Here is a 12525-nt window from a genome sequence, read left to right as displayed (position 1 = left end):
TTTTTTTTTTTTGAGACAGAGCCTCACTCTGGCGCCCAGGCCAGAGTGCAGTGGCGTGATCTCGGCTCACTGGAACGTCTGCCTTCTAGGTTCAAACGATTCTCCTGCCTCGGCTTCCTGAGTAGCTGAGATTACAGGTGTGCGCCACCAAGCCTGGCAATTTTTGTGTTAGTAAAGACGGGTTTCACCATGTTGGCCACGCTGGTCTCGAATTTCTGACCTCAAGCAATCCGCCTGCCTCAGCCCCACAAAGTGCTGGGATTACGAGAATAAGCCACCGTGCCTGGCCATTTTTTTTTTTTTTTTTTAAGAGACAGAATCAGGCAGGGCACAGTGGCTCATGCCTGTAATCCCAGCACTTTGGGAGGCCGAAGTAGGTGGATCACTTGAGGCCAGGAGTTTGAGACCAGCCTGGCCAACGTGGCAAAACCCCACGTCTACAAAAAATACAAAAATTAGCCGGGCATGATAGTGCATGCCTGTAGTCTCAACTATTTGGGAGGCTGAGGTGGGAGAATCGCTTGAACCTGGGAGGCAGAGTTGTGGTGAGCCAATATCGTGCCACTGCACTCCGGCCTGGGCAACAGAGTGAGACTCCATCTTTTAAAAAAAAAAAAAAAAAAGAGAATCTCCCTCTGTCACCCAGGTTGAAGTGCAGTGGCGCAATGATAGCTTACTGTAGCCTTGAACTCCTGGGCTCGATTGCGCCTCCTCTCTCAGCTTCCCAAGTAGCTGGGACTAGAGGTGTTTGCCACCACACCTGGCTAATTTTTGTAGTTTTTGTAGAGACAGGGTTTTACCATGTTGCCCAGGCTAGTCTCAAACTTCTGAGCTCAAATTATCTGCCTGCCTTGGCCTCCCAAAGTGCTGGGATTACAAGCGTGAACCACCGGGCCTGGCCTGGGCTAATTTTCCAAAATTTGTGGTAGAGATAGAGTCTTGCTGTGTTGTCCTGCCTGGCTGGTCTCAAATTCCTGGCCTTAAGCAATCCTTCCACCTGTGGCCTCCCAGAATGCTGGGATTACAGACGTGAGCCACTTCAGCTGGTCAGGTTGATTATTCTTTATCCCCTTGTTGATTTGCTGATTTTTTTTTTTTTTTTAGATGGGAGTCTCACCCTGTTGCCCGGGCTGGAGTGCAATGGCGCAATCGAGGCTCACTGTAACCTCCATCTCCCAGGTTCAAATGATTTTCCTGCCTTAGCCTCCCATGTAGCTGGGATTACAGGTGCCCGCCACCACGCCCAGCTAATTTTTGTATTTTTAGTAGAGACGGGGTTTCACCACATTGGCCAGACTGGTCTCGAACTCCTGACCTCGTGATCCACCCACCTCGGCCTCCCAAAGTGCTGGGATGAGCCACTGCGCCTGGCCTGATTTTCTGATTCTTTTTTTTTTTCTTTTTTTTTGAGATGGAGTCTCACTCTGTCACCCAGGCTGGAGTGCAGTGGCACGATCTTGGCTCACTGCAAGTTCCGTCTCCCGGGTTCATGCCATTCTCCTGCCTCAGCCTCCCCAGTAACTGGGACTACAGGCGCCCACCACCACGCCCAGCTAATTTTTTGTATTTTTAGTAGAGATGGGATTTCACTGTGTTAGCCAGGATGGTCTCCATCTCCTGACCTTGTGATCCGCCTGCCTCAGCCTCCCAAAGTGCTGGGATTACAGGCATGAGCCACCGTGCCTGGCCGGAAACTCCTATTTTTAAAACCATCACATCTTGTGAGATTTATTCACTATCACGAGAACAGCACAGGAAAGACTTGCCCCTATGATTAAGTTACCTCCCACCAGGTTTCTTCCACAACATGTGGGAATTCAATATGAGATTTGGATAGGGACACAGCCAAACCATATAATTATACTTATTAGACTTGTATTCAGTCTCACATAATACAAAGAATAAAATGTTTATTTTTGTGAATTGGACCATAAGAGTAAACATAATTTTATTCTTCATATTTTTTATAGTTCTCAGTGTGAAAGTCACAAGATAGAATTTTAAGGCTTGTATTCTACTTTTTGTTCTGTAGTGAAGCAAATAAGCAACATGTAAGATGTCAGAAATGCTTGGAATTTGGACATTGGACTTACGAATGCACAGGAAAAAGAAAATACCTACACAGGCCCTCAAGGACAGCAGAACTAAAGAAAGCTTTAAAAGAAAAAGAAAACAGATTATTATTACAGCAAAGGTAGGTTTACATGTGGTATACAAAGGAATATTTTTTTAATGTGTATTTATAGACTTTATTAAAGGACCAAATGTTTAATGGTGGTTCTCCAGATTTTAATTATAATGTTAGTGATGTTTAATGGATGCTTACTATGTGCCAAGCACTATTCTAGGGTCTTTATAAGTATTAGTTTATTTAAACCTGATATCTACACTATTAAGGTGGGTAGTATTATTGTCTTCATTTTACATATGAAGAAACTAAAGCAAGGAGATTTGAATAACTTACTCATTGTCATACAGCTAGTAAGAAGAAAAAGTGTGTTAAAGCATGCAGCCTGTCCCCCAGATTCATGGTCTTAGTCATTTTGCTTTATTGCCTCAACTGTCAATGAAATGACAATTGAATTAAGAGATTGATTATATGAACTGACATGGAAAGCTATCCAAGAAGTATCAGGTATATTAAATAAGGTAGAGAACAGAATATATAATATGCTATGATTTATGTTTATAAAAAGAAGAATTGGCTGGGCACAATGGCTCACACCTGTAATCCCAACACTTTGGGAGGCTGAGGCGGGCAGATCACATGAGTCCAGTAGTTTGAGACCATCCAACATGGTGAAATCCTATCTCTACTAAAAATACAAAAATTAGCCAGGCATGGTGGCAGGTACCTGTAATCCCAGCTATTCAGGAGGCTAAGGCAAGAGAATCACTTGAACCTGGGCGGTGGAGGTTTTGGTGAGCTGAGATCGTGCCACTGCATTCCTGACTGGGCGACAGAGCGAGACTCTGTCTCAAAAAAAAAAAAAAAAAAAAGCAGCATCTTCGTAAGGGCTGTTAGCTGTAGAATAGTGTCTTAAGTATTTAGACTTTCAAGGCAGCAGTCTTCCAATTTGTGGACATGAAAGTTCTTCAAGAGTTATGCAGGAACAGATAACCAATTTCTAGATTATCAACATTCATATACAATTCTTCCTAAAACAAATCTGGATGAGGACTTGCCTACTGGTCTCCTTTTCTACTTCCCCTTTTCTAACGATGCTTTTCTAATCTCATAAAAGAAAGGTATACCTCTCACCCATCTCTAACATACCTTAGTGTATTGTCCTCACGTATGAAAACCTAGACGGTTTTTCAGAATGGTGACGTTTGTGCTGAGAAAGTGAATGGTCATAATAGTTTTGTTTGTTTGTTCGTTTGTTTGTTTTGAGACAGGGTCTCACTATGCCACCCAGGCTGGAGTGCAGTCTCATCTCACTGCAACCTCCACCTCCTGGGTTCAAGTAATTCTCCCACCTCAGCCTCCCAAGTAGCTGAGACTTCAGGTGCCCACCACCACGCCTGGCTAATTTTTTGTATTTTTGGTAGAGATGGGATTTTGCCGTGTTGCCCGGGTGGTCTCAAACTCCTGAGCTCAAGCAGTCTACCCACCTCAGCCTCCCAAAGTGCTAAGATTATAGAGGTGAGCCACCGTGCCCAGCTGGCCATAATTTTTGAGAGTAAAATTTTTTTTTTGAGTCAGAGTCTCACTGTGTCACCCAGGCTGGAGTGCAGTGGTGCGATCTCAGCTCACTTCAACCTCTGCCTCCCAGGTTCAAGTGATTTTGCCTCAGCCTCCAGAGTAGCTGGGAGTACAGGCACATGAATTAAGCTGGGCATGGTGGCTCATGCCTATAATCCCAGCACTTTGGTAGGCTGAGGCGGGCGGATCACCTGAGGTTGGGAGTTCGAGACCAACCTGAGACCAACATGGAGAAACGCCGTATCTACTAAAAATACAAAATTATCCAGGCGTTGGTGGTGCATGCCCATAATCCCAGCTGCTTGGGAGACTGAGGCAGGAGAACTGCTTGAACCCGGGAGGCAGAGGTTGTGGTGAGCCGAGATTGCACCATTGCACTCCAGCCTGGGCAACAAGAGCAAAACTCCATCTCAAAAAAAAATAAATAATAAGAATTAATTCCCCAGGAGCCATCTCTATTGAAAAAATAAAATTTAAAAATAGGAATTTAATTGATGCCAAACCTGGTCACATTCTACTATGAAGAAATATTTATTTATAGATACATAAACTAGAAAAAAATCTGTCATTAAGAAATGCATTTCCGGACTGGTCACAGTGGCTCATGCCTGTAATTCCAGCACTATGGGAGGCCGAGGTGGGTGGATCACTCGAGGTCAGGAGTTCGAGACCATCCTGGCCAACATGGCAAACCCCTGCCTCTACTAAAAATACAAAAATTAGCTGGGTGCGGTGGTGCACCCTGTAATTGCAGCTACTTGGGAGGCTGAGGCAGGAGGCTTACTTGAACCCAGGAGGCAGAAGTTGCAGGGAGCTGAAATCACACCACTGCACTCCAGCCTGGGTGATACAGCAAGACTCTATCTCACCAAGAAAAAAAATATATATATATACACATACACACACACACACACATACACATATGTGTATATACATTACCAATAAATTTGTTTTAATGTAATAATTATTAAACTTTATACTATCAACCAGATGCTGTGGCTCATGCCTGTAATCCCAGCACTTTGGGAGGCCAAGATAAGAGGATCACTTGAGGCCAGGAGTCTTAAGACCAGTCTAGGCAACATAGCAAGACCCTGTTTCTTTTTTTTTTTTTCAACTTTCAGTTATTTATTAATCAGTGTAATCTCCAGTAGATTACATCAACATGATTTTATGCATTTAGAGGAGAAATATTTCCTGGTTAAGTGGAAAATTGGGCAGATGGCTTCTGGAAGACCTTCATTCTAAAGCAGCTTTATAGTGAAACATTTCATTTAGAAATCTGTACCTTCTTTCTTTAATTTGCTGTAATCCACATTCACTGAGTAGAACTTGTATTGATCGTTGGGACCTAGTTTGTTCCAGGGCTCTGGGTTATTCTTTCTGTCCCAACAAACATCTGGATTGAACAATGCCAGATGCAAGAGAAACAGTGCTGCTCCAGTACCTCCAGTTCCAATAAATACAAAGAGGGGGATCAGCTTCGCATGCTTCTTGGCCTGACCGGTGATCGGGCGGAGCATGTTTGCGGCAGAAGCCTCCGCCAGGAAAGGAGAGAGCCAGCCTAGCCACCAGGCCCTGAACTAAGTAGTATCGCCAAGACCCTGTTCCTTAAAAAAAGGCTGGGTGGCCGGGCGCGGTGGCTCAAGCCTGTAATCCCAGCACTTTGGGAGGCCGAGACGGGCGGATCACGAGGTCAGGAGATCGAGACCATCCTGGCTGACACAGTGAAACCCCTTCTCTACTAAAAAATACAAAAAAACTAGCCGGGCGAGGTGGCGGGCGCCTGTAGTCCCAGCTACTCGGGAGGCTGAGGCAGGAGAATGGCGTGAACCCGGGAGGCGGAGCTTGCAGTGAGCCAAGATCACACCACTGCACTCCAGCCTGGGCGGCAGATCAAGACTCTGTCTCAAAAAAAAAAAAAAAAAAAAAAAAGGCTGGGTGTGATGGCTTACGCCTATAATCCCAACACTTTGGGAGGCCAAGGTGGGTGGATCGCCTGAGGTCAAGAGTTCAATACCAGCCTGGCCAACATAGTGAAACCCCATCTCTACTAAAAGTACAAAAATTAGCCAGGCATGGTGGCGGGCACCTGTAATCCCAGCTACTCAGGAGTCTGAGACAGGAGAATTGCTTGAACCTGGGAGGTGGAGGAGGTTGAAGTGAGCCGAGATCACGCAACAGCACTCCCACCTGGGCGACAGAACGAGACTCTGCCTCAAAAAAAAAAAAAAGTATCAACTGTTAAACATGTTCACATGTTCTTATGTGAATAATAGGTATTAAATTATTGTAGAACTTTTTATAATATTTATATAACATGCCCTTTGCAAATACTGAAACTTAGAATTGCTAGTACAAATTTTCCAGAAATTATTTTATTAGGAATGTAAGCAAAAAAAATGTTTGAAAACCCCTGTCCTAAAGAATGAAATACGGGTTATGAAAATTTTCATTCTAGTTTAGGCACACACCTATAATCCCAGCACGTTGGGAAGCTAAGGTGGGAGGATCACTTGAGGACAGGAGTTTGAGACCAGCCTGGGCAACATAGCAAGACCCACCTCTACAAAAAATAAATAAATAAAATTTTATTTTGACATTTATGTTTTTCTAATTGTATCTCACAAGTATTTTGGTCTAAAACGTATATAATTACATAAATCTGGCTTTGTTAAACAAAAGACTGCTGGCCGGGCACCGTGGCTGACACCTGCAATCCCAGCACTTTGGGAGGCCGAGGCAGGTGAATCACAAGATCAGGAGCTCGAGACCATCCTGGCTAACACGGTGAAACCCCATCTCTACTAAAAATACAAAAAAATTAGCTGGGCATGGTGGCAGGCTCCTGTGGTCCCAGCTACTCAGGAGGCTGAGGCAGGAGAATGGCGTGAACCCGGGAGGTGGAGCTTGCAGTGAGCCAAGATCACGCCACTGCACTCCAGCCTGGGCAACAGAGGGAGATTCCATTCTCAAAAAAAAAAAAAAAGATTGCTGAGTTTTGATTCAGTTATAATTTAGTAAGTATACTTCACCCTCTTATTTTACTCCCAAAATGACAATTCAGTAAGTAATTCCATTGTGTAAAAAACTTTACATAAATACATGTTTATGTTTGGAGACTCAGGAAATAAGGATGGAAGCATTATCTAGGAAATATAGAGAAGGCCAGAAGATAAAAACATTGGCCATGTGTGGTGGCTCACACTTGTAATCCCAACACTTTGGGGGGCTGAGGTGAGCAGATTGCTTGAGCTTAGGAGTTCAAGACCAGCCTGGGCAACATGGTAAAACCTCGTCTCTACAAAAAACACAAAATTTAGTTAGGCTTGGTGGTGCATGCTTGTATGCCCAGCTACTCCGGAGGTTGACGTGAGAGGATTGCTTGAGCCTGGGAGGCAGAGGTTGCAATAAGCCAAGATCGTGCCACTGCACTCCAGCCTGGGTAACAGTGAGACCCTGTCTCAAAAAGAAAAAAAAAAAAAAGTTAAATTTTCAGGACAGTGGTGATAGAATTAATTCTGTTTTTTCTTGTTGTTGTTGTTGTTGTTTTTATTTTGAGACAGAGTCTTGCTCTGTCACCCAAGCTGGAGTGCAATGGTGCGATCTTGGCTCACTGCAACCTCCGCCTCCCAGGTTCAAGAGATTCTCCTTCCTCAGTCTCCTGGGTAGCTGGGAGTACAGGCGTGCACCACCAAGCCTGGCTAATTTTTGTATTTTTTTAGTAGAAACAGAGTTTCACCATGTTGGCCAGGCTGGTCTCAAACTCCTGACGTCAAATGATCTGCCCGCCTCATCCTCCCAGAGTGCTGGGATTATAGGTGTGAGCCACTGCACCTGGCCTAATTCTGTAATTTAAAAACCTGATTTAGTATGCATGTTGTCTGACAGAATAGTAGCAGCAAGCCATTTGTCCCTTTCGTTCAGATTTACCAGACTTTATTCTTCATAAATAATGTGAGTGAACATAGTTTTGAAGTATTAAATTTCTGGTCTTTTTTTTTTTTTTTTTTTTTTTTTTTGAGACGGAGTCTTGCTGTGTCGCCCAGGCTGGAGTGCAGTGGCGCGATCTCGGCTCACTGCAAGCTCCGCCTCCCGGGTTCACGCCATTCTCCCGCCTCAGCCTCCTAGTAGCTGGGACTACAGGCGCCCGTGACCACGCCCGGCTAGTTTTTTGTATTTTTAGTAGAGGTGGGGTTTCACCATGTTAGCCAGAATGGTCTCGATCTCCTGAGCTTGTGATCCACCCACCTCGGCCTCCCAAAGTGCTGGGATTACAGGTTGAGCCACCGCACCTGGCCAAATTTCTGGTCTTTAAAGAGTAAATCGGCCGGGCGCAGTGGCTCACGCATGTAATCCCAGCACTTTGGGAGGCCGAGGCGGGCGGATCACAAGGTCAGGAAATCGAGACCATCCTAACACAGTGAAACCCTGTCTCTACTAAAAATACAAAAAATTAGCCGGGTGTGGTGGCGGGCGCCTGTAGTCCCAGCTACTCAGGAGACTGAGGCAGGAGAATGGTGTGAACGCTGGTGGCAGAGCTTGCAGTGAGCCGAGATTGCGCCACTGCACTCCAGCCTGGGCGACAGTGAGACTCCATCTCAAAAAAAAAAAAGTAAATAACTCGGCCAGACAGGGTGGCTCACACCTGTAATCCCAGGACTTTGGGAGGCCAAGGTGGGCGGATCGTAAGGTCAGGAGTTTGAGACTAGCCTGGCCAGTATGGTGAAACTCCATCTCTACTAAAAATATAAAAATTAGCCGGGCTTGGTGGCATACACCTGCAGTCCCAGCTACTCAGGAGGCTGAGGCAGAAGAATTGCTTGAACCCGGTGGAGGTTGCAGTGAGTTAACATCGTGCCACTGCACCAGCCTGGACAACAGAACAAGACTTCATCTCAAAAAAAAAAAAAAAAAATAGTAAATAACTCAACAGTTGGGGGACATACAGAAAAAGAAATATTTTAAATTAAAGGGCTGATTTTGAAAAATTATGAAATAGCTATTTATATGATTCTGAGAACTCAAACTACAAATTACGGCTATTGTGCTATTTGCTTTGTTCTGTTGTTCAGTAAGTAGTGATATAGCTATGTCAGCCTCAGTTTCAGACTAAAAAAAAGTAATCATCTTAACTACTAACCTACCCGACTTTTATACAGGTGCTAAGATATGTTATCTTGCTTAAATGCTGGTTAAGTTGACTGCATGTACCATATACATCCTACAATAGCAGACTTTCCACTTGCTTATAATAAGAAATACTGTACTCTAGATGTGATAAAAAGACAGAATGTTTCTCCAGAGTAAAATGGTTTGGGGGATAGCAGAAGGGCTTGTCTGAGCTGTGTATAATCACTCTATTAACAGGAGCTTTTTTCCCCCTCATGTTTATCAGCATTGGAGAAACCAATGTGGAAAGAAAGGCCAAGAAAAAAAGGTATGTGTGGTTTTAGTAGTGTTTTATAGATAACATGTAATACTAACTGGAGGGATGGGAAAGGTGATTTTAAAATAATAGCTATGCTGGACGCGGTGGCTCATGCCTGTAATCCCAGCACTTTGGGAGGCTGAGGTGGGTGGATCACCTGAGGTCAGGAGTTCGAGACCAGCCTGTCCAACATGGTGAAACCCTGTCTTTACTGAAAATACAAAATTAGCTGGGTGTCATGGCACATGCCTGTAATCCCAGCTACTCAGGAGGCTGAGGCAGGAGAATTGCTTGAACCCAGGAGGCGGAGGTTGCAGTGGGCCAAGATCATGCCATTGCACTCCAGCCTGGGCGACAGAGCAAATTTTGTCTCCAAAAAAATAGCTATAAGATTTGGATCTGAAGTCTCTTATTGCAATTTATAATTAAATAATCATCCTATTTTCCGATAAGTTCCTTTTTTTAACCTGTCTGGAAATGCATTGCTTCTGTTTCTCCTTTTACTCCAACTTTCTAGAGTCCTTATACCTGGAAACAATAAATAATTGTCGTCCCTTGGCTTAGAATAGGAAGTGTTAATAGACTGATAGGAAATTATTGGCCCGCCATATCTAGTCCAAAGTAGTTAAAATAAAGATGACGAAACAGTCACCAGCTATGCTACGTGAGGTTTAAATAGACCCAATTGTTATACTGCAGCTTTATTCTAACATTATTCCCTCTGAAACATAATATAGTAGATATGCTTATCTCGAATTCCATCCAAGAGAGTTAAGTTGCTGAAGTAACAATGCCTTGTAGAGAGAGGAGCTGTGGTTTACAGCAGTTAGGCAATCTCCAAAACATCAAACCTAAGGATAACATGCTAGCAAAGCTTCAGAATATAGGCATATTTATAAACGGAATCATATGAAATTGCTTTTGGCCGGGCATGGTGGCTCATGCCTGTAATCCTAGCACTTTGGGAGGCTGAGGCGGGCGGATCATGAGGTCAGGAGTTCGAGACCAGCCTGGCCAACATGATGAACATGGTGAAACCCCATCTCTGCTAAAAATACAAAACTCAGCTGGGCGTGGGTGTGCACGCCTGTAATCCTGGCTACTCGGGAGGCTCTGAGGCACGAGAATTTCTTGAACCCGGGAGGCGGAGGTTGCAGTGAGCTGAGATTATGCCACTGCACTCCAGCCTGGGTGACACAGCAAGACTCCGTCCTGAAAAGAAAAAAAAAATGAAATTACTTTTAACATTCTATTACATGTCACCTTCCCATGTATATAACTGTGTATTGTCTGATAGGTCTAAGAGTGTAACCAGTTCCAGTAGCAGTAGCAGTGACAGTTCTGCCAGTGATTCTTCATCAGAGAGTGAAGAAACATCTACCTCTTCCTCCTCAGAGGACAGTGACACTGATGAAAGCTCCTCTAGTTCCTCATCCTCAGCCTCCTCCACAACCTCTTCCTCCTCCTCTGATTCAGACTCAGACTCCAGTTCTTCCAGTAGCAGCAGCACCAGCACAGATAGCAGCTCTGACGATGAACCACCAAAGAAGAAGAAAAAGAAATAGAGTTGCTCCATCCATATTGGACCGATGGACTGAAAACATTAATGTGATTCTTGAAAGGGAATTTAGAATATGTTAAGGCCAAGTAGGTTAACTGGTGAACATTTCTAGAATTCAAAAGTTTCTCAATGTTTTACATTGTAAGAGCATAAAGAGTATTAATAATGGCTTATAGAGAGAGACTTTTTTATTTGAAGGGTGAATCTTGTTTTTCTTTTTTATCTTTAAAATATATCTCTAGAACTTAAAGCTGAAATCTGCAAATCTGTTTGTGTGATGAAACTATCTTTTCTCTCTGTGAAATAAATGCCATACTTTGTTATATATGTTGGTGGTATGTATCAGACATATTTTCAGGATGGTACATCAGGACATCTGGCAGTGAATTTCTAATGCTTTTGGCTGTGTGTTATGTAAGATATAATATGTTGTTACTGTAAGCTTAGTTTTCCTACCGTTAATAAATGTGCTCTATTTTTACATTTATGTTCAGAAAGTTATCTGACTTTTTGTCCTAAGTGGTATGTTCAAGGAGTCTATTAATATATTTATAGTTTTTGAATGCTATAAGTTTCAAATTACTGTGTTATATCATTCATTTTCTTCTGGTTCCTTAAGTTTTTCAAGTTATCCTTTTCTGAGGAAAATTATTCTAGAGGAACCTAAAAAGGGACAAAACATTTGAAACTACTTAGGAGTCTAATATTGGTGCCTTCTGACAAAAGTCAGTGTATCAGAAAAGAAAGCAGCCATGTAAGAGGCTAACTCAAGTAGAAGTGCTAGAAATATCTTTGTGTATTAACATGCAATAAAAGGTACCATTCAAAGCAGGGGGAAAGGTAGGAAGAAGACGTAATTTTTACTGAAAATTAGGGCAGTGTTGGTCACCTTTTATTAAAAGCTTTTTTTAAGCTTTCATAAAAGATTGCCTTTGCTATTTTTGAAAACACGTTATGACAGTTTGTATGGTAACTGGTCATATATATGACAGTCTACTGCATATATATGAATGACTAGGATTAATCTGGTGTGTTTACATAGGATATACATAGTTGAAATCTAGCATGAAAGGTCAAAAAGGAAATACTGCACAATATTTCTTAAAAGTAAAATGCTGTTATTGTTATGAGTCTTTGGTTTAACATCACAGTATTCTGTGATGTCTTTTTAACTTTTTGGAAAGAGGTATCATTTGTAGAAAAAATTTGATTTGGGTTAAATATAGGTTTTTAAAACTATAAATGTTGTCTTTTTTATATTTTTATGAAAAAGCAGTAGAAAATTACTTTTGAAGAAAACAGGCTATTTAAATATTAAAATATATGTATGTTGTGAGTTTAAGGAGCTTATAATTGTCAGTTTTACAAAACCATCTGTGTTCAATGGTTGTAAATAAATTCTCAAAACATCATTTCAAAGGCTGCCTACAGAATATTATCACTTGACAGATAGAGTTAATAAATTACCAATCAGGTACATTTTATAATGTTTGTCTCTGTAAAGGTAATATTAGCAGTTAAAGAACACGGATGAGAAAAGAATGTGTTACATAGGTTGCATCACTTGCAGTTAAATAAAACTCACAATTTGTGCTCACAAGCTTAAAATTCTGTTATCTCTTTACTGTTTTATTTAATGCCAGTTCTTATTCCATTTGAGGTGTAAAGACATTTGAACAAATTCCAATTTTAGAGTTTTACTATTATGGCTGTTAAAAGTATGACTGGAGAAGTAGAGAGAGCAGGAACTCAGTTCTTCTAGTCAAGCATTTCACTCAAAAACACAGAATCAGGCTTGTCACAGTGGCTCACGCCTCTAATCCCAAC

The 12525-nt window shown here is 42.4% G+C and overlaps 2 protein-coding genes across 20 annotated transcripts in view; one reads left to right on the top strand and one right to left on the bottom strand.

The window, feature by feature from the left end:
- ZCCHC10 (zinc finger CCHC-type containing 10) overlaps positions 1–12306 on the top strand; it is a 31551-nt gene extending 19245 nt beyond the window's left edge. For 13 of the 19 annotated variants that reach the window (XM_005557761.4, XM_065546738.1, XM_065546734.1 and 10 more), the window contains 3 exons: positions 2033–2194; positions 9105–9146; positions 10435–12306. In XM_005557761.4, the coding sequence (XP_005557818.1) occupies positions 2033–2194; positions 9105–9146; positions 10435–10702 (472 nt within the window). In that variant the 3' untranslated portion in view covers positions 10703–12306. Of the gene's footprint in view, positions 1–2032; positions 2195–9076; positions 9147–10434 lie in introns of all 19 variants that reach the window. The other 6 variants (XM_015451368.3, XM_015451367.3, XM_015451366.3 and 3 more) reach the window with 1 other exon arrangement.
- On the bottom strand, positions 4981–5229 carry LOC123574038 (cytochrome c oxidase subunit NDUFA4). The gene has a single exon (XM_045394228.2). The coding sequence runs from the start codon at positions 5227–5229 to the stop codon at positions 4981–4983; it is 249 nt and encodes an 82-aa protein (XP_045250163.1).
- Positions 12307–12525: the final 219 nt, after the last annotated feature.

Source organism: Macaca fascicularis, chromosome 6, assembly GCF_037993035.2.
Source record: "Macaca fascicularis isolate 582-1 chromosome 6, T2T-MFA8v1.1".
NCBI classification, from domain to species: Eukaryota; Metazoa; Chordata; class Mammalia; order Primates; family Cercopithecidae; genus Macaca; species Macaca fascicularis.
This window is presented reverse-complemented; position numbering and strand designations above follow the sequence as displayed.